Genomic DNA, 25,771 nt, shown 5'->3' on the forward strand with positions numbered 1-25,771 from the left:
ATTATTGCCATAAACGACTCGAACAAACTTTAAAGTTGGAAAAAATTTTATTTTTCTGGGTTGGCTGTATCACTCGGGTCCAGTTTAAACTGAAAAGCGCAAATTTGCGTGTATGCGAGTTTCCGTGCCAACACACGTTTTATCACTTGTAGAGTTGTGTTTGATTAACTGTTTAAAGTAAATAATGGTAAATAGAACTGAAAACATATGTTATGGCATTATTTGAAGATGTTCAATGACATATGTGCTAACAGAGAAATATCTGACAGATTACAAATGATAAGGAAGGTCTGGTAGACCTGATTATCTAACAGCCGTTGTAAACCAGTCCAAAATAAACACCGAGATTTTATATACAAAAGCACAACAATACAATCACATAATTTCAGATGTGTAAATTATTAATCATTTGATTAATATAGTCTATATTTCACCTCAGCCCATGTAGGCAAAGGGGAAGTTGCTCGGGCCACTGTAGCGACCCCCTGTGTACGTGCTTGAGCGGGATTTGAGCCTACGCTTTTTTACCAGTGAGCGTGAGTGGTACTTGAGCGGAGCATCTGCTTGGGCCGTGAGCAGTTGAGTGGCGCGCATACGCATGGAGCGGGTTATTGATAATTTGAGGCCTTATTTTGTTATTTTATGTACCATAAATGCAGAAGTGATGTTATCTCTGAAAAGTTCCAATTCTAAGCTTTCAAATGATACCTCATATGGCTGACTTAAGTATACGGAAACTTTAACGTTTTAAGCGTAAACTTTTTTCACATTATAGTGCCCCCCTTTGGACCCACTGGCAGGTCAAACAGAGCTTAAGGGGTTTAATTGCTGTCTGATTGCATTTAATTGAATAAATAGCTACAAATTATGCAATGTTAGCCTTGTGCAATACTCTGGCTATGTTTGACATTGTAACCATAATTATAGACTACACTCGCAAATAAACAAACAAACCTCCTTCTCTGCCTCTTTCAGCTCTGCCTCCTTCTCTTTGACTCTCTGGACAAACATCTGCCTCATCTCCTCCTCTTTCTTCTGCAGCTCACCCATGAACTCATTCCTCTTGGCCTCGTATGTTTCCTGGAGGCTGAACACAATACAAACCTTTTATTTATGCCTATAATGTAGATTACTTATCTTAATGTGACAGGAAGCCAAAGGTTTGGAGCACTTTAAGACTTTTCAGAGCAGCTGGTGTGATTGAGGCCCTCATCACCTGAAGGGTTTGCTGTCGGGGTCGGTGTCTTTGAATCCCATCTCCTCCAGCTTGCAGCGTCGGTAGAGCTCATAGTGGCGTGTGTGGGTCTGCTCTCGCAGGTCCTCCATGTTCACCCTGATCAGCATCTCCCTCAGCTTCACGAAATCACAGTGATTCTCGTTCTCCACTGGAAAACACAAAACACAATATTTACTGTGTATCATCAGTTCTATTGTAAAATGAGAAGGGAACAATCTTCTCCTGGATATAATTTACACACCAATTACAACTTTAATTTCATACCACTGATACAAACAAGAAAAAAGAGAGATGACCTTTATTAAAAACTATACAAAATTATTTTCTTTAGTAATTGACATTATGCCACAAATGCTGTATAGAGCTTAACTTGCATTCAACCCAGAACATTCCTTTAATAATCAATCTGTACAACTGTGACCAACTGTAAATAGAGCATTTGCCCTACAATAACTACATCATTCTGAGTCAAATATTATGTTTTGATTTAAAGCTGTTCAATATGTAAACATGCTGGCTGATATACTGTCTTAGTACATTCTGTATCCCTTAGTACATTGTTTTAATATATTTCCCTTTTTTCTAGTAAACTATGTATGCATACCACTCAGCTGTGCCATAAATCACGAGTAAACACATGACGCATAGCAGCAGGGGTGCATGAAACACACTCACATCACATACATCCATATTTTTCCTCAATCAGGTCGACCTTACAGCAGGCTAAACAAAGCAAGCCCACATGAGCCACCCTGAGGCCTCATGCATCGGCAGAGAGAGATTCAGAGTGATGTCACAGACAGCCCAAGGACAGTCACAGTACTGCTTCAGTTATGGTACAAATCAAACCTCTAAGTGTCATATAATACACAGTGATATGGACTGACAGGACAAAATGTGAATGACGTAAACTGGACTTGCACGGCTCAGAGAACATGGCTATTGACTATCACTGTACTGTATATCCACAGTTTTTAGACAAAGGACAAGACAACATAGCATACTTATATTATAGGGATTTACTTTTCGTGTTGCTTGGGTAAACTATTTTTGGGTGAACTATTGCTTTAAGACATTATTTTTCAGCCCTGAGTTTAAACGTATAAAAATATGTAAAAGTCAGACAAGTGTTGAGAGGGAGTGTCAACACCCAAAACTGCTGTAAGGGAGGGACGGGATGGGTTTGGATAGCCTGAACAAAGAAGCCATGGCTAAACAGAGGGAAGAGCTCAATGTCATTTCCTCTAGAAGACGTGACCAGCACTTACCCTGGACGGTTCCCCAAGGGTACTGCCGTGCTCGCACCATCTTGTTCCCAATCTTCACTTCCTCAGTGCTTCCCACCACCGCAAAAGGCAAATGACCCTATAAAGCATACACATGCACAAAACCCCACAAGCAAATCATTTAGTGGCAGAAAAACATACCGCTACCAATTTAAAATTCTTACAGTAACACACATGGTGACAGCATTTATATCCATGTTAGTGCATGTAAGTCTATATAAATGCATGTACAATCATACATGGGTTGTTGAAACATAACTGGTCCATGGACTTTTTTTTAATCAGCATCGAGATTTGAAATGTACATGAATTTATAAGGGGAAAAAAGTGTTATACTTTAGATAACCATTTATTTAGATTTTTCAAAATTTTTAGTTTTTGACTTCACTAGTTCATTTTAAATAGTTTTGCCATGTAACAATTATTTCATGTAGTATCTAAATTAATATGAGGATATAAAAAAAAAAAACTGCATGCATTATAAAATAATTAGCAAAATGCTGTTTAAAATAGTCTAAAATGGAGTATTTCATATCACACTGAAGGAGATGTCATCCTTCGAAAACACTTTTTGCCTCATAAAAAGTAAAACTGAATGTATTATTTGACAGATTAAAAAAGTGCAGGAAATGTTGAATCTTCCCCCCATACACTACATTATTTGTTTAGCCTAATAATTTAAGCATTGCCAATCCTATGAGAGAGGAACAACACAACATCCTCCTTTCTACTTGAACACTATGACTCAGTGTCAAATGCACTTCAAGAGGGCAAAGCCCTCATAATGCTATAACTTTGTTAAGATAATATTTAAAAGCAGGAAGTGCCTGTGAAATCACTGAGAAATGTATATCTGAGGGCACATTAGAGGTCTGTATCCCAATCCGGGCCGACGGGACCTGAAAAACCACCAGGTTTGGGTCAAACTGGCCTACTCAACTTGCTTCGTGCTCTCACTCACAGACATGCGTGAATGGACGAGTCAGGGGCCGTTCAAACCGTACGTGTTTTTACACACGTCTGCTCTGATTTTCCATTGTTTTCCTATGTAAACACTGTTTACTTTGCATCTCATGCAGGACCGCCACATTATTTTGAGAAGGATATAGCTGCAGGCAGAGCTCCAAACCACCAGTAAAGGTATAGGGAGCCCCTAACCCAACCCTTTCCCTAACCCTAACTGTGAGTGGAATTGACACCTCCTTTTGGAGTTGGCACAACCCCAATTTCGAGTAACCACACCCCCTCTTGAGTAACCCCCTAACCCTAACTGTGAGTGGAATTGACACCTCCTTTTGGAGTTGGCACAACCCCAATTTCGAGTAACCACACCCCCTCTTGAGTAACCCCACCCTCTTTTAGAGATTCTGCCTTCATTTTGAGATACCTACTTTTGTTTTTTTTTTCCTCCCCTTTTCTCCCCAATTTGGAATGCCCAATTCCCAATGTGCTCTAAGTCCTCGTAGTGGCGTAGTGACTCGCCTCAATCCGGGTGGCGGAGGACGAATCTAAGTTACCTCCGCGTCTGAGACCGTCAATCCACGCATCTTATCACGTGGCTTGTTGAGTGCGTTACCACGGAGACATAGCGTGTGGAGGCTTCACACTATTCTCCGCGGCACCCACGCACAACTCACCACGCACCCCACGGAGAGCGAGAACCACATTATAGCGACCACGAGGTGGTTACCCCATGTGACTACCCTCCCTAGCAAACAGCTTAGGAGATAGCTTAAGAGACCTGGCTGGGGTCACTCAGCAAGCCCTGGATTCGAACTCGTGACTCCAGGTGTGGTAGTCAGCATCTTTACTCGCTGAGCTACCCAGGCCCCGCAGCTATACCTACTTGCATTTTTTAGACACAGTGTCAAGTTAAAAAGAACTTCACATTTCAAAAACGCATGTTGAGACACCTATGTTCTAATTTGATTTGTTGCACTGTGTCTAGCTTCTTTTAGTGCAGGTGTCACAAAGATTAGATGTTGTGAAGAAGTTCAGGCTGCAAAGGACTGCAGTAGTATTTATAAAGAGAAGAAGAAAATATAAAGAGAGGGGTCAGGCTTAAAATCTGATGGTACCGCTTGGGTAGGGTTCGGTCACACGGTCTCAGCTATGGGTCGGGTTTCATTTTAAGACCTGTGCAGACCTCTAGGGCACATACTGTATATATCTGAGTGGGATGTGTCCTGAGATCAATAATCCTTGGCACCTATGGTTAACCAGTATTGTAATAACCCCCTAGAAACCCCACATGCTCAGGCTGCTTGGTGAAACAAAGCATTGGCATTCATTTATTGGCTGTTATGTATTCATACAGTCAGCCTGTTCTGTGTGTGTGTGTGTGTGTGTCATTCCCACAGTAAGAACTCTTTGTTGTGAGAGTACACAGATGATGTATGCCTCTACTTTTGTGGTCATTTCCTATGAGCAAACACAAGCAGGAAAGCTGGACACCAGATGGACTCTCTCTCACTTACACTGCTCATAACTGATGTGAAATTAAAACTGGACAAGCACTGAAACATAAAATATGACCCTGTTGCCTCAAAACAGGACACATTTCATTTGTGATTGATTCCATGTGGAAGTAAATTACAACTGGAAGAACAACAAATAATTTTTATTCTTGTTTCTGTAATTGATCCAAACATCATTTAACTTTAAATCTGCACTTTATAAGCTTTTTTGGTTAAAAATGAACAAATTGCCATTATGATCGAGTTCATAAAACATCAGTGTTCAAAACAATGTCCTTACCATACCCGGATTCACTAATGTAAGCCTATAAAAATTATTTGTATTTTTTGATGTCGGGTTTGATTTGGCATGAAATCGCTGGCTTATGATGTTCACCCTTGCGTCCTTACGTCATGTCCGCACTCACAGGGAAGAAGTGCTGGCTATCTCAACTAACTACGCTGTTCAACTCAGTTCAGTAACACTCACACAGTTCAGGAACTCATCGTAGTCTAGATGGATGTTTATCTGTTATCCGTTTGGCAAAGCTGTTTACCTGATATAATGCTTGCATATGTTTTCTTTTAGGGTTGTTGAAGCTTATATTGTTTGTCATGCTTTTATGAATCGAACATTACTCGTGTGTTAACCATTCGCGATGTATCTATGTTGCCTGGTGAAGTTACTATGACATGTTTAATAAGTATGACTTCTGAAATTGACTTCTTGTAATTGTTATATTGCATATTTAAACATTATTTATATGTTTAGTAAAGTATATTTTATCCCCATCATAAATGAATCCTCGTTTTATGTTTTTAGTTTACGTGTTATTGTGTGCATTACACAGACATGCTATTGTAGTAACTGAGGCTGGACAATATAGTATAAAAATAATGAAGTAGATAAAACACTTGAATAATCATTAAGATCTACTGGTGGTGGATGAGGAGAGTCCCCTGTTCTCTATTTAAAAGTGCTTTGAGTGTAGTGTCAAAAAAGCGATTTAAGTGTAAAATTCATTCAAATATGTAAATAAGAGTGTTGTTTATCTTCAAAGCAAGTAAGATTTCCATTTCAAAATGTTTAATCGTATAACATTATATCAACATGAAAATAGCATGTTATGACTCCGGCTCCAGGCATGATCACACACAGCCGATGTCCAGGTGGTTCAAATTGGGAGATTCATCTGCCAGAAGAGCAGTGCCAGAACACGACTGACAATGTATTCTTCAGCAAATTGCATACAATTTTAAGTTTCAATCAAAGATGTCGCTAGAGAGCACAAAGTTATGTAGTGTGGCTCCCATTAAAATATAAAAATTAACTTTAATCAGAATTTGAAAGCATGTAACATGTTTTGGTAAATAAATTCATCTATTAATCGATCATCAACGTATATACAAAATAGGCAATAGTAAATAACATTACATGAAATGCACAACTTGTTCATAGAATGTAACAGGAATGAATGCAAGTAAATGAACTTTAAGCTCCTTACATTCATGGTTGAGTTGATCTCTGCCACCGTCTCATCATCAGTAGGGAACTGGTAGATTTGGACACCATTGCTAACCAGCTCACTTGTGATTTTGATCTTGAATTTGGCGAGTTCACTCTTTGAGATGGCATCAGATTTGGCAATGATGGGGATAATATTCACCTGCAATTGTCAGTGATGATAAATTAAATACATTCATGATATTTACATGAGTAAGATTAAGACGGCAACCTGGAACAACAGTGGTCGGACGATTTCTGTGCATACTGACATATACAGTCTCAAAAAAGATCTGGTGAGAAAACATTTCCCTTTTTTTCAGACAGATAACTCTCACCTAGTCAGGCAGTACATTTTAAAATCTGAATGCAAGCATCTCAGAACAACCACAGAATATCTGGCAGAGCCAAGATAATATAGACTCTGTCTTTTCATGCCTGAGCAAATGGAATAAATGGCATTTTGATTACAGAAACATTTTGTTCTTTAAGGCTGCTGAGCAGTGTTTGGGATAGGGCTGCACAATATGGAGGAAAAATGCCATATGAAATAAGTTGTTGGAAAATTCGATATGCGATATGATAATCCTACGATGACATCAAGTTTATTGGAATAAAAAAGGACCATCTATACCAGAGATCACAAAGATAGTTGTCTTTTGCTCCAGATTGCATAAAGACTACTTATCATATGTACAGTTTTACCATTACCTATGCAGCAGATATTAAAATTCATCTTCAGTTATTTGTGAATATAAAGTTAATTTCACCATCTTGTGGGATATCCTAAAATAATTTGTCTTGCAAAATTTTTAATTTTACATTGTAATTCAAGTTTGTATAAATTTCAAATTTAGTTCATTAAATGTGGGGCTTTTATTTTGAAAAATTGTCCAGAAGTGATTGCTGTAGACTCGCTTTCTGCTTTGGTTTAACGTGCTTACTGTTACTGTACGTTCCTCTATTAAAATCATTCAGTTATCGCAAGCCTTTGAGATATGATATTGCGATATATACATTTGTGATATTTCGATAAATTCGATATATTGTGCAGCCCTAGTTTGAGAATAACAAACTAAAAATATAATTTAAGTGATTTGGTTTGTTTGGAAAGTTCTCCTTGTTTTTGTGACAGATCAATGCTAATCTGCTTGTAAAAATAAATAAATTATATCATAAAATATATTATTTATATAAATATAAAATATATTAGTATATTATCTATAAGTATATATATTAAATATAAGTATATTATCTCAACCAATATATATTTTAAAATATACACTGGTGGCCAAAAGTTTGGAATAATGTACAGATTTTGCTCTTATGGAAAGAAATTGGTACTTTTATTCACCAAAGTGCCATTCAACTGATCATAATATATAGTCAAGACATTAATAATGTGAAAATTACTATTACAATATTAAAATAAATTCAGAACTTCAACTACTTCAAAGAGTTTCATCAAGAAATCCTCCACGTGCAGCACTGACAGCTTTGCAGATCCTTGGCATTCTAGCTGTCAGTTTGTCCAGATACTCAGGTGACATTTCACCCCACGCTTCCTGCAGCACTTGCCATAGATGTCTGTCTTGTAGGGCACTTCTCACGCACCTTACAGTCTAGCTGATCCCACAAAAGCTCAATGGGGTTAAGATCCATAACACTCTTTTCCAATTATCTGTTGTCCGATGTCTGTGTTTCTTTGCCCACTCTAACCTTTTCTTTTTGTTTTTCTATTTCAAAAGTGGCTTTTTCTTTGCAATTCTTCCCACCTTCCACATCACTTTCTGTCCTTGTTAGAGCCAGTTGTCCTTTGTCTTTGAAGACTGTAGTGTACACCTTTGTATGAAATCTTCAGTTTTTTGGTAATTCCAAGCATTGTATAGCCTTCATTCCTCAAAACAATGATTGACTGAGTTTCTAGAGAAAGCCATTTCTTTTTTTGCCATTTTTGACCTAATATTGACCGTAAGACGTGCCAGTCTATTGCATACTGTGGCAACTCAAAAACAAACACAAAAGACAATGTTAAGCTTCATTTAACGAACCAAATAGCTTTTAACTGTGTTTGATATAATGGCAAGTGATTTTCTAGTACCAAATTAGCAATTTAGCATGATTAATCAAGGATAAGATGTTGGAGTGATGGCTGGAAATTAGGCCTGTCTAGATTTGATCAAAAATGACTTTTTTCAAATAGTGATGGTGCTGTTTTTAACATCATTAATGTCCTGACTACACTTTGTGATCAGCTGAATGCCACTTTGGTGAATTAAAGTACCAATTTCCTTCCGAAACAGCTAAATCTGTACATTATTCCAAACTTATGGCCGCCAGTGTATTTCCTCTTTAAGTAGCTTCAATGTAGATATTTGATAGTAGTTGTAGTGTAGCTAACTACTTTTGATGTAGATTTACTGTACAGTAGTTATATTGCTGAAACTAATGGGGACAGTTTACTACAGTAGCTTCCCCAACACTGCTGCCAAGAACACTTCCCTTTTGTGTTGTTCTTTTTTATTTTTTTTTTTTTTTTTATTAAGAGAGGCTGATGCAATTAAAGTGAATTCCACAGAAACCTCTGACAGCTTACATAATCTCTGCTTGGTTACCCTCTCCTCTACTCATGATTTTCTCTCTCTCTCACACACACACACAAACGCACATGGTGTGTTCTGATCCCACCCAGTTTTTTTACACTCCTGCAACCCACACCTCCATCTATAATAGTATTCAGCAGCCTGGCCACTAGATTCAAGATTTCTCTGTTTCCTGTTATTTACTACCGAGGTACTGTGAGTGTAAAACACACGCACTTTAAATAAGGGTTTGGGCACCGTCTTAGTACTCTTCACACACATACGAGACTACTGTTAGGCACAGCATCTGATCTAAGAGTGCATCTTTGTTCAGGGAGCCTGTGCAAGCACAGAGAGAGATGAAAGAGAATGCAGTATTACACAGGTGACTTTCACTGACTCATCTACACAGCTGCTATGACATTAAAAACAGCACAGCCATCAGCTGAATGTGTAATAACCCACATCTGATTAAAAAATGAACTGCTCTGTACAGTCAAACACAACGCTTAGCTAAATATAAAAGAGATTTTTACTTGTATTAAATGAGATTATATAAGGGATTAATCAAATAATTATAACATTATGTATATAATTAAAAGAAGGAAATCATTACGGTGAGGATTATACTAGACACTGCAACTACAATGGTAGTTCTGAGCAGTTTCTGGGATCTGACTCTACTTATTGATTGGATGGGATGACTGTGGTACTTCAACCACCACTAGATTATTTTAGAGGAAATATGCCAAAAAGGTCAAGATAAATAATCCACAATAAAAAGTCACAAAAAGAAACAAATGGCACTAACCTTACTGTCCAGCTTTTTCATTGTAACCAGGTCAAGGGACTTTAGGGAGTGTCCAGTGGGGGCAATGAAATAAAGACAGGCGTGGATCCGTGTATCATGATAACTGTGTAGGGTGCGTTTAATCTTCAGCTCCTCCTGAAGGTATGCTTCAAACTGAGCATCGATGAACTCCACAATAGACTTGTAACTGTAAGTTGAACAATGAAAATGAAGGATAAAATTTAAAAAGGAAATGTACAGCCAATGGAAACACAATACAACCTAACAGCTAAATTAGATATTTTGGGGATTAGATTAAAACTTCAAAGTATGCATCCACTTGCAGATCAATAAAGCACACTTAGTCATGATACAGAAAAAAAAAATGCTTCTAAGAAGGCATTATGGCTACAAATAAACAAGAGCTTTCACCAATACAAGGCCATTTTGTGAGATTGGGATGGATGTCAAGTTCAAAGATGTAACCATATATTCAGGACTAAAGGGACCAAATGTAATAATTTAAGAATCAAACAACATGTCCAACTCATCTATGGTAGCTACACAGCCTTGGTCAAGTTTCTTAACGATTTTCTGTAATGCTGGTACCAAAAGGTTTAGTGTTAAAATCTACCGAAAGCCCACAGAGAGTTACATTTCACAGAATTTTTTGGGGAAAAGCTAATGTTTGAGGTATCTATAAATAGCTGAATAACTCAAGACCCATGAAAGCACATCTTTAGGCAAAATAAAGCTTGTCACAACTAATGATGTGCTGTATCAGTTAAATCTTAAAGGGATAGTTCACCCAAAAATGAATATTCTCTCATCCTTTACTCACCCTCATGCCATCCCAGATGTGTATGACTTTCTTTTTTCTGTTGAACACATAGACGATTTTTAGAAGAATATTTCAGCTCTGTTGGTCAATAAAAAGCAAGTGAAAGGTGGCCAGAACTTTGAAGGTCCAAAAAGCATATAAAGGCAGCATAAAAGTAATCCATACAATCATATCATATCTATCATATCTATCATATCACTTCTGAAAACATGGATTTAACCACGGGAGTCGTATGGATTACTTTTATGCTGCCTTTATATACTCTTTAGACCTGCAAAGTTCTGACCACCATTTACTTGCCCTGTAAGAACCTACAGAGCTGAGATATTCTTCTAAAAATCTTCTATGTGTTCAGCAGAAGAAAGTCATACACATCTGGGATGGCATGAGGGTGAGTAAATGATGAGAGAATTTTCATTTTTGGGTGAACTATCCCTTTAAAGACTATCACATCAGTTTTGGTCAGCAGGATAACAAATCTGGTCTCAACGAAGCTGCGCTTAAACAAGATTAAAACTTGACAAGAACAATGATGTTGGATCTAAGCCGTTAACATTGAACCATGAACGTCTTCCATTACTGGCACATCCTTATCCTACAACACTGGATGTCTGTTTTCATAATTTCATTGAATCGCTATACGAAAATGAGCAATACAGACAAAAGTGTCATTTGACAGGGAACAAGAAAAGCAACAATAATAGAATCTATTTTTATGTGACAGGTTTTGTTTTTATTATTGAAAAATGCATCAAAAAATTAAGTCCCAAAAAAAAGGGATTTATTTTGAAACACACAAGGCTGTTTTTGGCCAAAAGAAAAAGGAAATCTTAATATCATTAAATCAAAAAGCTTGGAAAACACAAGTCTAAATATATCCATGAGATAATATTTTTTTATTAAGTGTACTGTATTACCACTTAAAGTAAAACCTTCAAAAGGATCAAAACTATGAAGAAAAAATTAACATCAATTTCATAGCAAGTAGGCTATATTTCATATGTAATCAAATGATAATTTGGCAAGGTCAATTACAAGTGTACAATGCATCAATGGAAGCTTATAACTAACATTCAGGATAAACATAGAGAATAAATTCACACTTTACCACAAGCAGATCTCACCTGTCCTCTTTATTGATCTGATCTCCAAAGCCTACTGTGTTGACAACATTGAGCTTGAGGCGAACGTTGCTCTCCTGCAGCTCGTATGTGTTGGATTTGAGCTGCACTCCAGGCTGATTGTGCTGTGTAGGTTCACCCTCAAACTTGGTGTTGAACAGGGTGTCCATGAGGGTGGACTTTCCTAAACCCGTCTCGCCTGTAACAAACAGACAACAATAAGCTACCAGACTCTTTGTCAATCTGAATTGACAATTTATTGCATTTCACATAGTTTGGATAAAAAAATGTATATAGAAGTGCATGCATATGTGTATGCTTTAGATTTAACCTCCATAATGTGTGTGTAAGAGTCTAAAAGCCGTTCAAGCAAATCCTGGCTCAGTCTGCCTGCAGGTCCCATTCTTGCTCTCCTGACAACCACAAGCGCAGTAGAAATGGACATCATGCAACGCCACCAGAATGTTAATTATATGGATAGCTAACATTTGCCATTTCTTCATAAACTCAGCCTGCAGATCCTGTTCCCACAAGCCCCTGTTCTGTTTTTTACTACAAGCATGAGCTAAGAGCCTCTTCTGACGCCTAAAAATAAAGCAGCTATTTCCCATCCAGATTAAATCATACTGCTGCTGAGCAGTAGCTTTCACAAGATATGAAATTCCTGAGACTGAATTAATTAAAGGTAACATCACACAGTGATGCATTCTTCCAAACAGCTCAGGCAATCAAAGCTGACGGTGAATCACATATGAATCACAAACATCTCCCCTCTTCTCCAGATAATAATCGGGTGCATGCCAAGCACTCTGCATTTACTAAACAAGAAGCATTCAGTGCCTGCGTATGAATAATTATGAATTAAGAGAGGAGATGGGCCTGACAAGAGTTCCAACCCATTTGCCAAATTCACTTTTAAGTTAGTTTCAAGAGAGTTGATGGTTTTCTCCTTAAAGCTTTGGAAGGAAAGGGGAAGAAAAACTGGCAGATACCCTGTACTTTATAAAAGGGGATGATAACAAAGAATCTGAAATACTTCCAACTAATGCCTCTTATTTGGAGACAGCATAATATGTCTGATTTTCATGGTTTGCTACAACATTTCTGTTTTTAATAGACAACAAATATCAATACCAATTTAATAACAAATACTGCATCACATTCAATTTATAATAAAATATTACTCAGTGTTCAGTGGGTGAGGGAGGAGAATAGGTTTTAAAAGATTTTTGCTGTGTTTTCGAAACATTTCAAAAAAATGGTGCCACTTTAGCAGAAAATAATTCTCAGGCACTCCATTTCAAATAGAATATTAAAATATTTTAATTCATGAATAACTACCTTTAGAGTAATAATACACAAAAAAATATGATTCATCAATGAGTTTCTACTCGTTCCTCCTTTTCTTTAAAAAAAGGCAAAATTGAACTTACAGTGAAGTACTTACAATGGAAGTGAATGGGGCCAATTTTCAGAGGATTTAAAGTAAGAAATGTGAAGCCTATAATTTTATAAAAGCACTTACATTAATTCTTCTGGTAAAACGTATTATTTGAGCTGTAAAGTTGTTTAAAAAGTCATTTTTACAGTCAAATCAAATCACTTTTATTGTCATACAGCCATATACACAAGTGCAATGGTGTGTGAAATTCTTGGGTGCTGTTCCGATCAACATAGTAGTCGTGACAGTGATGAGACATATTCCAATTTACAATAACATCAAATTAACACAACACAATATACAAATAATAACATACACTGTACAATATACAATACACACAATATAGATACACATTATTCAAAAAATATATATATAGTATATATAGAATGTACAGTAGGTTGTATTGTACTGTAATGACATTCAGGCTGTCGGTTGATAGTAAGTTGTTAAGAGAGAATATAATATAATTTAAGACAGTCCGGTGTGAGATGTAAGAGTAAGGGTAATAAAGCGCAGTGCTGATGTATTTTGATCGTGGGAGATCAAGAGTTCAAAAGTCTGATTGCTTGGGGGAAGAAGCTATCATGAAATCGGCTGGTGCGGGTCCTGATGCTGCGATACCGCCTGCCTGATGGTAGCAGTGAGAACAGCCCATGGCTCGGGTGGCTGGAGTCCCTGATGATCCTCCAAGCTTTTTTCACACACCGCCTGGTATATATGTCCTGGAGGGAGGGAAGCTCACCTCCGATGATGTGTCTGGCAGTTCGCACCACCCTTTGCAGTGCTTTGCGGTTGTGGGCTGTGCTATTGCCATACCAGGCGGAGATGCAGCCAGTCAGGATGCTCTCTACAGTGCAGGTGTAGAACCATGTGAGGATGTGGCGGTTCATTCCAAACTTCCTCAGCCGTCTCAGGAAGAAGAGGCGCTGATGAGCCTTCTTCACAACGACTTCAGTGTGGATGGACCATGTGAGTTCCTCAGTGATGTGGACACCCAGGAACTTAAAGCTGCTGACTCTCTCCACTGATGCTCCATTGATGGTGATGGGGCTGTGTTCTCTGTCTTTTCTTCTGAAGTCCACCACAAGCTCCTTTGTCTTAGTGACGTTGAGGGAGAGGTTGTGCTCCTGACACCAGTGTGTCAGAATGTGCACCAACTCTCTGTAGGCTGTTTCATCATTGTCAGTGATCAGACCTACCACCGTCGTGTCATCAGCAAACTTAATGATGGTATTGGAGCTATGTGTTGCCACACAGTCATGTGTGTACAGGGAATACAGGAGTGGGCTGAGAACACAGCCCTGTGGGGCTCCAGTCATTTTAGGGTTTGTTGACATTACATCGTTATGGCAATGAAGTTGTAAAATTGGCTATAACTTTGCTCAGAAAAGGTAAGTAGGCGATTTTATCACACTAAAATCATGTTAACACACATAATGTTTACGTTTTATGGCTATACGTTTGAAACAGGCAGTATTTTAATGTTTACGGATTGGCCACATTCGCTTCCATTGTAAGTGCCTCAATGTAACCCAGATTTTTGCTTGTTTTAAAGAAAAGGAGGGGGCAAGTCAAAATGTATTTTTGTCATAATCAATATGATGCCACAAATGCTTTTGATTGAGCTTAACTTGTATCGAACTTGCATTATTCCTTTAAAAAAAAAAAAATCTGACATTGCAAGATTTTACATGAGATTTGAAATCATCGGATTATTCTCTGCTTTTGACTTCAAAATGTAAACTGGCATGCACACAACACTTGCGCACATTGGTAAGAACACCGGTATAGCCTCGATGTTTACATGCAATGCGAAATCAGGATAATAGGTGCCAATCGGGTTTTGCTTAAACCATTTATGACCTCACTCCAATAATGGAAAGCCACTTAAGATATTTACATAACCATAGTCTCGCCTGAACTGTGACTGCGGCAAAGGTCTAATGATAAAAATGCAAATATCAGTGAAACTAATATCATATGCTGTCGGCAAATATGCGTATATCTCGTTTAAACAGATGTTATAAACAAACCTCACAAAACTTTAGGAAATCCACCAACCTATGAAGCACTCATACAGTATTTCTTCATCTAAAACACATTTTCAGTCATCCTCTCCTCTGCATTTCCCTGTAACTTTTAACTTTTTTGTCTAATGATAAAAAAGGCAAATAACATACTTCTATCATATACTGTCTGGAAATATGCAGATGTCTCATTTAAACAGATGTAATTCACGAACCTCACGAGAATCCAGCTATTTGTTCTCGTCAAGCACTCTTCATATATCTTCCTCTGAAGCGCATATTCAATCAGCCAGAATCAAAACTTCAGGATCAGGATCAAAAGTTCCTCTAATTCACAAATCATAATGGTCAGTTCATGACAATCAAAGCAGGTGATTCAGCCCATTTAAACTGTCAGGAGATTGCTGCTCGCGCTGGAACAGCACGAACGCATGAGCGCAACTTTAAAAAAAACTATCACACTTGGTTCGATTGCTTGGACCGAACCAGAGTTCGTTTCCTCCACCTCCCGTGCTGGTCTCTGTTCACATCATTTTCTTTGGGTCCGAACCGCGGTCCAATAACGTCATCAACGTGAGTACAAGCGGCAGCTATTTACCAAAAAATTGTCTACAAAAATTTTCGTTTGGTCTCATTTAACGTAACATGATGTCACATTAAACTCTAATGATGAAGCACGAGAGCAGCACTGCAGTTTGCGCCTGACTGAGGAGAGGAAGAATTACACAGCTCAAAGTCCAGATGCACTCGTGGACTGATAAAATGTCCTGTGTGTGTCCACTAGTGGAAGTTCCATCGAACCAGCCAGTCAGATTTGTGCTGAGTTCATAGAGAAAGCGTGTTCCAGTTTTGTGTGCTATATGCCTCAGACGGTTAGAGAACAGACTATGGGCAGTCCGTGGGCATGCCGTCTGAGGCTAAGACTAACATAACCACACACGCTGTTGGCTTAAGCATAATTGGTGTCCGATTGTACATGCAAATGCACTCAATATTGCATATTTATTTGACGTACTGGTTAGCTTTTTATCAGAAACACCAAATCCTGGGGGCCTGGGAAGCTCAGCAAGTAAAGACACTGACTACCACACCTGGAGTCGCAAGTTCAAATCCATGGCGTGCTGAGTGACTCCAGTCAGGTCTCCTAAGCAACCAGTTGGCTCGGTTGCTAGGGTGGGTAGAGTCACGCTGGGTTAACCTCCTCGTGGTCGCTAAAATGTGGTTCACACTCTCAGTGGGGCACGTGGGGAGTTGTGCGTGTATGCCACGGAGAACAGCATGAAGCCACCACACACGCTAGGTCTCCGCGGTAACGCGCTCAACAAATCACGTGATAATATGCGTGGATTGACGGTCTCAGACACGGAGGCAACTGAGATTCGTCCTCCGCCACCCGGATTGAGGCGAGTCACTACGCCACCACGAGGACTTAGAGCGCACTGGGAATTGGGCATTCCAAATTGAGGAGAAAAAGGGAAGAAAATCCTATCTCCTATTTGCAAGTCAGGCTTGAAATCAGGGTATGAATGAAATAATCATCACAAGTTCCTGCAACTGCACTCGATGAGTGCACCAGTATTTAGTAACTGGGTCACAGGAGAGAATCAGTATGCATTCACAGTGAGGGGTGTGACAGACACCAAAGCAAATGGTTAGTTTTGCCCCAAGGAGAAAGGGAGCTCCCACATGACACACTTACCAACACAGAGGATATTGAAGCAGAAGCCATGGTTGACGGATTTGTTGACCAGCTGGTCTGGCATGCTGTCGAAGCCCACATGACCAGAGAGCGGGACAGCACGTGCACCCTCTCCCTAATAAAAATATCAAATAAAATGAAAACATATAGGTAAATGTAACAAGCAAGATGGCTTTAATCAAAAAGATCTCTTGCACTTTTACTAAATCTCAGCAGAGGGAGAGTATTGTTATTGTACATGCCTACAGACATGATGCGAGAAATAAGGTAAAAAAATAAAAAACTGAAAACTTGGCAAGTAAAACTACATAACATCTACCTCATTTCAAACACAGGCCACAGATAATGTCTTTGACATACATTGTAATGCTATGGTACAAATTTTAAAAGTTCTGTTCTGTGCACTTCCTCTTTCCTGTTTCATCTCTACTGTTGTAACCACATTCAGGCAAAGAGACACGTAAACCGCTTGCAGAAGCACAGTGGTAGTAAATAACATAACACAAATAACTGGTGCCATGACAAATTGAGGCCTTATTATCCTTAAGCACGTCCTGTACCATTGTTCAAGCAGGTCTGCCACCTGGCCTGCAAAAACCTCTGGCAGGAAAGGCTGTTTGCCCACATTTACAGCATATCCTTTAGTGAATGGCTGTTTGCACATGTGACCTAAGCTAAGATACATCATGCCTTATCATTTGATTCTGCAAAAATAATCAAGTGTAAGGAAGGCTGAACATTAAATCAGCTCGGATTCAACCTAATAATGTTCCTTTATTCAAATAGAAACATTTCATTATGTAAAATTTCAATAAACGATAATCAAAAGTGCATCCTTTTCACTGATAGCCAATCAATGCAGCTGATGACCAGATAATTGAAGATAAATTATGACAAAATAACAATACAGTGTACTTTCTAAATCAGCTTTAAATAATAAACAGGCAACTATGTGAAGAGCATCTTACTGACTGAACAAACAGTCTCAATCTTCCCAACATGTGCAACATTCCAGAAACAGACAACTGTAAAGAGACCAAAGGGGGTTCATCATGTCTGAAAGAACCCACTGGTTTCTGTGTAGCTAGAAAATATAGTCTCAAAATCATGCTTTAAATGGTAAAGATTAAAACATTGACAGAACTATCAGTTATCCTAACAGTCTAGGTCTTGAACCTGCTGCCTCGTCTTGGATGCGTAAACGCATAATAAGAGATGCCAGAATGTACGTGAGACAAGCTACAACAAAGTAAAGTCTAAAAAAAAAAAATGTATTTTATTTTTTTGTCAGTTTCTGACATGCATGTACGAACTACTAAATGATAGACAACGCCCAGCGTGCAGGGAAACACAATGATGTTAATGTAATGAAATATAACGGTATGGAACGCGCATTAATGAAGTGCATTTTCACGATAACATGACAATCGATAATGTGACTGTTTGTTTATATAGATTTTTTTTTTTTTTTTTTTAATAGACGGTTGTTCTGACAAGTGAAAATTCAATCCGGAATTCGTCCGTTATTGTTGGCCCTCTACTATTAGCCATCCCTCCCCAAAATAAATGCATGGAGATAAGTGTGATTTAAAAATATATATTTTTTAAATAATACACACATATCCTTATTTTGTACACAAACGCAGCACCAGTTGTTTCTAATATTGCATAATTGATATGTTTGATGATAATGGGCCATCACGTTGACGAGTAAATGACAATACAGGGTACACTGGGGTTATGCTAGAAGTCACAGCAAATGCCTGACACAAATTCAGCAATACAGTCCGGTAAAAACGATAGCACATCTTTGAAATGGAAAAAGTGCTCTTACCGCTTGTCGCGCTATCTCAGTGGCCGCCATGGTTCTTTCCAGCATCGAGACTTCAACAGGAAACTGCAGCGCACACGCAGAGCCACAGCGAAGAGAACTCGGATACGATGGACTGTACCATTCATGACTGATGCCGAAATCATCACTAATTATCTTCGTTTTTTTTAAATAGCATAGATCTTGAATTGTGACTATATCGCTATAAGCCAATATAAAAAATATGCATAGTTTGATAACAATTACAACCAAAAAACTCATGGTAATCAAAACATAATCTCACAACGTGACCCCCGTTTCACTAAATGGTTTAATCTACCTCATATTCAGCTCAACCGCTGTAACGCATATTTCTACAGGTCCAACAACTACAGTTATGGATGCTAAATGTCATACATAAGCACTGTAAATTGCTTAAAGGTGCTGTAAGCGATTTTTGTATGGAATGGTATGCAGAAAATGCTCATTCTCCCTGAAAGATATCACTGAAATAAGTGTCCTGAAATATCTCATCGGTCTCTCTGATAGCACTAAACTGTGTAAACAGCAAACAAAAACGTGACCGCGGGCCGCGCACACCTTCTTTGATCAGCCAATCAGAAGGCTTTGATGTGCTTTTTGCTTGCTGTTGTAGTTGACATGGAACATTCAGGTTCAATGTCATATTCAGATTCATAACAGTTGTCAGCTGAGGGCGCTATTTTGCTACTGGTGTGTTTGCAGACCGTGAGAAGACCGCACTAGGTCTCAACGCTCCCTTTGGAGTGTGGTGATTTGGAAAGAGGGGACTTGTCTTGTGGAAGTTCCAGAACGGCTAAAATCACTTACAGCACCTTTAAATAGATGGCCAGTTAAAAAACAATTATGGAACATATTCCTAGTGACATAACTATTTAGTAGTCATTAATTCGTACAATCCATACTGGCCTAATTTTCCAAAGCCCATTTAAACACATTACAATGTTACTAAAATGTCATATAGCTTAAAGGGATAGTTTACCCCAAAATTTTAATTCTCTCATTATTTACTCACCCTCATGCCCTCCCAGATGTGTGTGACTTTTTTTCTTCTGCAAAACACAAAGATTTTTAGAAAAATATCTCAGCTCTTTATATCCATACAGTGCAATTGAATGGTGGCCAGAACTATGTAGGTCCAATGAGCATATAAAGGCAGCATAAAAGTAATCCATACAGACTCCTGTGGTTAAATCAATATATTCAGAAGCGATATGATAGGTGTGGGTGAGAAACAGATCAATATTTAATTTATTTTTTACTATTAACTCTCCTTTCTGCCTAGTAGGTGCCGATACGCACGAAGAATGTGAATCACCAAAAACAAAAGAAGAATGCAAAAGTGAAAGTGGAGATTTATAGTAAAAAAAAGGACCTAAATATTGATCTGTTTCTCACCCACACCTTTAAAATATCTTCTGAAGATATGGATTAAACCACTGGAGTCTTATGGATTACTTTTATGCTGCCTTTATATGCTTTTTGGACCTTCAAAGTTCTGGCCATCATTCACTTGCATTGTAAAAACCAAGAGAGCTGAGATATGCTTCTAAAAATCTTCGTTTGTGTTCAGCAGAAGAAAGAAAATCATACATATCTTGGATGGCATAAGGGTGAGTAAATAATGAGAGAATTTTCGTTTATGGCTGAACTATCCCTTTAAATATGGGGGGCGGGGGGGTATATGTGTAAACGTGTCCACGCATAAGATGGGTTGTATTCGCGAAATTCTTTATGATTTTATAATTCTACTATGGCATATGATGCTAAATGTTAAAAATTAATGTATTTATATTTTTTCTCTTTTTAACTTTAAGGTGGATTGTTTTAAAGCTGACAATCCTCCCATGAAGAGGAAGCCCTGCCTATGTATGAAATATAAAACAGATTTCGATTTCATATTAAATAATTATTAAATAAGGTAGGGTGTTTGGAAATAATACCTGACTTCCTTCTCTGTGCCATCAGCCAGCTGAATGGTCGCAAGTGTCGCGGGTTTCAAGAGAGGCTATTGATTATTAACTGGTATTTGAACTTTGTATCTGCAGCTCTATAAAAAGGGAGGGTACTAGTATGTCGGAAATGGCCATTATGACGAAAAACACACTCGAATAGTTTCGGTTACACACAGAACTCTATTTTTGCTTCTCAGAGAGCGGAAATTTAAGTTGGCGCTCTGAGGTTTGTGACGCCCGGAGAAAACTTTGGTTGAACTGTCTGTGTGTAGACATCATTTAAAGGAAGAGAGGGATAACAGGTGAGACGGCACCGGATGCTCTAACCTGAGGTAGCTATAGGTTAATCTCATTCACATTTTTACGAACTAATAATTCTCTTAAAAATAAGGTGTACAGTAAATGACAACGTTCGATGTAGTTTAATCTGTTCAAACGTCAACTACTGAATGTCTGAAAACGTAACACATTAACTGAGGCTTAACTTCAGCAATTGTCAATATAAAGAAATTATTAAAAAAAAGATAGTGATTATCACTGAGAATGTTTTGTTTTTAAAAGAAAGTACAAAAAGAGGAACAAAATGTATCAGGAAGAAACGCTCGTTTCTTTTCAATGTGGACTTTTCCTCCAATTTGTGTAGCCTTGATGTGTGTATTGTCTTCCAAAACTTTTTTTTTTTTTTACAAAACATTAAATTAAAACGCGAATATTTTGTCATAATTTTTACTTTGAAGCATTACAATTTTAACCACTTTAAAATGTTTTCCCAGATTCTAACCTTGTGGGTGATGGTCTTCTATTTTGGTTACGTAAGCGTCTCCAGTTATCTTATCTAAACGAGCGAGGAAAATAACTTCCCGGGGATCTGCCGGTATGCATGAGGTGGCCAGCAGTGCGCCCGTCGGGTCAGAGGAACATTTAAATGCTCCTGTGGGAGAAACAGCATTTCCCTCAGAGGAACCAAATGTTTTAGACTGTAAAGCATCAGGTAATGATGAACGTAATTCTGATTCCCCTAAAAACAGGATAACAAGTCAGTTCCGCTCAAATCTTGAAGAACGCTTTTCTAGACAGGGTCTTCGACCCTTATCTCCTTCGATTAGCGCCTCCACACGCAGATCCAGACTTCAGAAACAGCTGGAGGTCAATGAACCGGGCAGCTGCACCTCCCGCAGAATATCAGTTGATGCTTCCGAGAAGGGCTCTCTCACCCCCGCTATGCGTAAGAAGTATTTAAAAGAGTTGTTACTGAATAACAGATCTGGATTTTCAAGCATTTTATCATCCAGACAGTCATGCGAATTCTCAAACGACCATGAGGAGAATGCACCGTATGGAGTAAACGACACTATCAACAGCTGTGCACTCTGGGCTTTAGATCCCATGGAACACGCTTGGATGCTCTCTGCTGTGGATGGGAATTATGACACTATTGTGGAATTTCTTGCAGAAGATCCAAGCCTATTGAGCAGAAAAGACTTTATCAGTGGTTACACAGTTCTCCACTGGTTGGCCAAAAATGGAAAGGACGAGACACTGATTCAACTTCTCAAGCATGCTGAGAAGGAGGGACTGCCAGTGAATGTGAACTTGAGAGGCAGTGGAGGTCTAACACCTCTCCATGTGGCTGCCATGCATAACCAGTACATGGTTGTGAAGCTTTTGGTTGGTGCATTTAATGCCAATATAGATGTTATGGACTACAGCGGGAAGAGAGCATGGCAATATCTTAAGCACAATGCACCTATGGAAATGAAGGAGCTTCTTGGAGCCTGGGATGACGAACACACTGTAGGGTACTTGAACATGAACAACAGTGCGAGTCAAGCACAGCCAATAGAACACACTCAAGAAAATAAAGTTGCGGTGGACAGTTCAGAAGGCAGAAATTCACGCTGGCGATTTGGGTCATTTAAAAGGCTATTATACAATGTTGGTCTGCTTGAAGAAAAGTTTGATAATTGAATTTCCTTTTGCATGCAGCAGTTGACTTCTCCAAAATCCTTAGTTGCACTTTTACAATTTAGTTGCATCTTTTCAGAGGGCCTTACTGTAGAAATGGCAATGTGTCAAGTACTTTCTGATACATGGCTTGCCTCTGTGTGCCATCTTTTTTATAAATATCTTTAATAAAGAAAGCAAAATGCAAGAGTCTTTTGTTTACCAATAATAATTTTACATTGTCCTCAGTATGCATGAGTCGAAAAGCTCAGAACATGACACTAAGTGCCTACACATGTATACAGAGGAGCAACAGTGTGCAAAACCACAATTTTTGTGCAGGACAACATTGTTGCAAAAACACCCATTATATAAATATCAATAGAAGCATTCTCACAAAAGGGAAAAGGCCAAATAATTCTGATTCCGATGACAAATCTTTTATTGCATTGCAAGGACATAACCAGAATATCTGTACAAAAGAGAGACTACTGTTCCAGATAACATGGCTTCTCTCCAGGTCTGGATGAGTTGGTGGTCCTGGCAGGGAACAGACGGAGGGGGATGCTGACGTAAGCGGTGTTTACAACCCCAGCTTGGTCCTTCTCCAGTGTCTCCTCTTGGAGTTGTACCTGCAAATAGCATTGTACAGAAATTAAGAATAGCATGGCCACGCAAATGCTGAGAAAAAAAAAAAAAAAAAAAAAGTTCAACCATGTTTCAGGGTAGCAAACTGATCGACACCAAGCACGTCACTTGAAAGCTCATCAAAACAAAATTCTATGCACTATATATACACACACACAAGAAGAAAAAATTCTAGTATATAAATATTTTAAGTGAGCTATTATATGTCCTTCAAGTGGAGTGTCTGAAAAATCATAATTACGAGTTTCAAGCACATGAATGACCAAGCGAATACGTATTAACCAGCGGGAAAGTCGGAATGCTAGATGATACTCGAGTTTCCAAGTTGAGAGGTTGAAAGGGGTGTGTCAACAAGAACGAAGGGAAGCAATGATTTTGCTAAATTATTTCAACTTCTGTACTTTATTTCAATAATATTAATGTTATACATGATAGTCAACTAATGACTCACCCTTTGCGGTTTGTTTTAAGCAATTTAATTTGTTAGATACCAAGCATTTATATATGTCATCATATATGTGGTGTATAACTGATGCAGATTTTTTCACTTATGTTTATTTAGCAGTAAATACAAAATTAGCTTTTGCCATCTGTCACCGTGTATTTAAATTTGGCATCTTCTGTATTTTGGTTCCCACCTGAATGTCATAGTAACGAATACCCAACTCGGAGGTACGAGCTTCCCAGGTGCGCTTCAAGGCAGCAGTATTTAATTCAAGTACACCATAGGGTTCTCACACATTTTCACCAATAAATTTCCATGATTTTAAATTATAATTAATGCATAATGATTTTAAAGATTTCAAAAAGATTGCACTTTATAAGATGTTTATATAAAATATTTGCAATAGAAATTTATAAAAAGGATATGACGACAGTGGGTACATTGATATCACTATCGCAATTTACTGAATAGCAGCAAACATGCATTAAAGAAATAGTTCACCCAAAAATGAAAATTTGCTGATAATTTAGAAACAAAACAATAATTATATACTTTCTAACTACAAACGCATGCTCATAAGAGATGATGTAAGCTCGTTGGTAAGGTCACATCACGTGGAGTCAGGAAGCGCGTCATTGTTTACAAGAGAAACTTGTGCAATTCACAAACCAAAACAATTTCAAAACAATGCAAAATAAAAAATAATTTCCAAATAATAATAATTAAAAAAAAGTAAACAATGACGTGCTTCCTGACTCCTCCACGTGACGCATGACCTTACCAACGAGCTTACGTCACCTCTTATGAGCGCGCGTTACAGTGATGTACTGAAGTGAACATTTGTAGTTAAAAAGTATTGTTTTGTTTCTCAAAATAATCAATCATTTGCGTTCAGAATACCTTTATTTGTCGACTGGAGTCGTGTGGATTATTTTGATGCACCCTAAATGTGCATTTTGGACCGTCAAAAAAAATGGAGGACATTCACTTGCATTGTTTAGAGGAGGCCTGAAATTAAAAAGTCTTAAATTCTGTTTTGATGAATAAAGAAACTCAGATACATCTTGGATGGCCGGAGAGTGAGTAAATTATCAGCAAATTTTCATTTTTGGGTGAACTATTCCTTTAAGTTACTAAAGCCTAATATTTAATGTCCATTTTACATTAATTCTTAAACAAGTAAAGTTGCACAATTACGGTCTTATATAATCTGTCTCCAATACAGAGCATGTACATGTCATATGGGGTATGACAGCACTCATGACTCTACAGTAGGAGGATGCTCTCAGCAGGATAATGGCAGTACTACCACAAAAGTTAGCACTGTAATTGCGTCCTGCTTTCGTGGACAAGATACAAGGTACAGTGGCACTTTAAATGATGACATAGCCTAGTTATGGCCACACACAAACATATGTACTGCAGAAAGAAACCACAACTAATCCATCCATGACAATATACCTGATCTTGTTGCCAGTTTTCATCCTGATCCACTGAGGGATCGGCCTGTTCTGTTTCTGCTTCTTGGCGAGGAAACGTTTAATTCTAAAAGTCTTGTGTGACGCCTGAAAAAAAAATGTAAAGCACTCCGTCAAGTAATCTGACAAACATTTGTAATGGGTTAAATTCACGAGTCTTCTGTGCCTTTCAAGAGAGATGTGGGGGTAACGATCTTATTTCGATTTAACTATTTACCGAATATTAATCCATTCAATATTTAACCCCACCAGTTACTGACTTCATCTGACAAACAAATATGAAAATATATGTAAGACAGCTATTACAAGTTCTACGATGTTTTATGATTTACACTTACCATTTTCAGATCGCAATCCGCTCACCAGTATGGCGGTAGCAGAAGAGAAAGAATCATGGGAAACGTAAGTGTTGTGTATCCGCGTTAGGACATCAACTTACTCCTATTAGTCACAGCGACACCCAGTGGA

At 38.2% G+C, this 25,771-nt stretch overlaps 3 protein-coding genes and 1 non-coding gene across 11 annotated transcripts in view; 1 reads left to right on the forward strand and 3 right to left on the reverse strand.

Annotated features, from left to right (window-relative positions):
* The window catches only part of LOC127413271 (septin-6), a 35,807-nt gene extending 16,848 nt beyond the window's left edge, over nucleotides 1–18,959 (reverse strand). For all 7 annotated transcript variants that reach the window (XR_007892557.1, XR_007892558.1, XR_007892559.1 and 4 more), the window contains exons 1-8: nucleotides 18,819–18,959; nucleotides 16,985–17,099; nucleotides 11,821–12,016; nucleotides 9,877–10,063; nucleotides 6,485–6,646; nucleotides 2,506–2,602; nucleotides 1,217–1,385; nucleotides 955–1,087 (exon numbers count right to left, since the gene is read on the reverse strand). Coding sequence is in view for 4 of the 7 variants with exons in the window: in XM_051650265.1 (XP_051506225.1) it covers nucleotides 955–1,087; nucleotides 1,217–1,385; nucleotides 2,506–2,602; nucleotides 6,485–6,646; nucleotides 9,877–10,063; nucleotides 11,821–12,016; nucleotides 16,985–17,099; nucleotides 18,819–18,863 (1,104 nt within the window). In the remaining 3 variants the exon portion in view is untranslated. The remainder of the gene's footprint in view (nucleotides 1–954; nucleotides 1,088–1,216; nucleotides 1,386–2,505; nucleotides 2,603–6,484; nucleotides 6,647–9,876; nucleotides 10,064–11,820; nucleotides 12,017–16,984; nucleotides 17,100–18,818) is intronic.
* Nucleotides 18,960–20,934: 1,975 nt separating this feature from the next.
* On the forward strand, nucleotides 20,935–22,945 carry LOC127413276 (ankyrin repeat domain-containing protein SOWAHD-like). 2 transcript variants are annotated; one of them, XM_051650275.1, is made up of 2 exons: nucleotides 20,935–21,090; nucleotides 21,562–22,945. In XM_051650275.1, the coding sequence occupies exon 2, from the start codon at nucleotides 21,665–21,667 to the stop codon at nucleotides 22,754–22,756; it is 1,092 nt and encodes a 363-aa protein (XP_051506235.1). In that variant the 5' UTR covers nucleotides 20,935–21,090; nucleotides 21,562–21,664; the 3' UTR covers nucleotides 22,757–22,945. The 2 variants fall into 2 exon arrangements, with proteins under 2 accessions (XP_051506235.1, XP_051506234.1); XM_051650274.1 differs by having other exon boundaries at nucleotides 20,941–21,120.
* Nucleotides 22,946–23,150: 205 nt separating this feature from the next.
* On the reverse strand, nucleotides 23,151–25,725 carry LOC127413281 (60S ribosomal protein L39). Its single transcript, XM_051650285.1, has 3 exons — nucleotides 25,642–25,725; nucleotides 25,287–25,390; nucleotides 23,151–23,364 (listed from the first exon to the last, which is right to left on the reverse strand). Exons 1-3 carry the CDS (start codon nucleotides 25,642–25,644, stop codon nucleotides 23,316–23,318), a joined length of 156 nt encoding a protein of 51 aa, XP_051506245.1. The 5' UTR covers nucleotides 25,645–25,725; the 3' UTR covers nucleotides 23,151–23,315.
* Nucleotides 25,034–25,168, reverse strand: LOC127413482 (small nucleolar RNA SNORA69). Its single transcript, XR_007892600.1, has one exon. It is a non-coding gene; the product is annotated as a small nucleolar RNA SNORA69 (small nucleolar RNA).
* Nucleotides 25,726–25,771: the final 46 nt, after the last annotated feature.

Source organism: Myxocyprinus asiaticus, chromosome 22 (assembly GCF_019703515.2).
Source record: "Myxocyprinus asiaticus isolate MX2 ecotype Aquarium Trade chromosome 22, UBuf_Myxa_2, whole genome shotgun sequence".
Lineage (NCBI taxonomy): Eukaryota > Metazoa > Chordata > Actinopteri > Cypriniformes > Catostomidae > Myxocyprinus > Myxocyprinus asiaticus.

Coding starts and splice junctions, on each gene's coding strand:
- LOC127413276 (XM_051650275.1), top strand. CDS start 21,665: ATGCATGAGGTGGCCAGCAGTGCGCCCGTCGGGTCAGAGGAACATTTA.
- LOC127413281 (XM_051650285.1), bottom strand. Junction 23,365..25,286: donor AAAACTGGCAACAAGATCAG/GTATATTGTCAT, acceptor TGCTATTTGCAG/GTACAACTCCAAGAGGAGAC.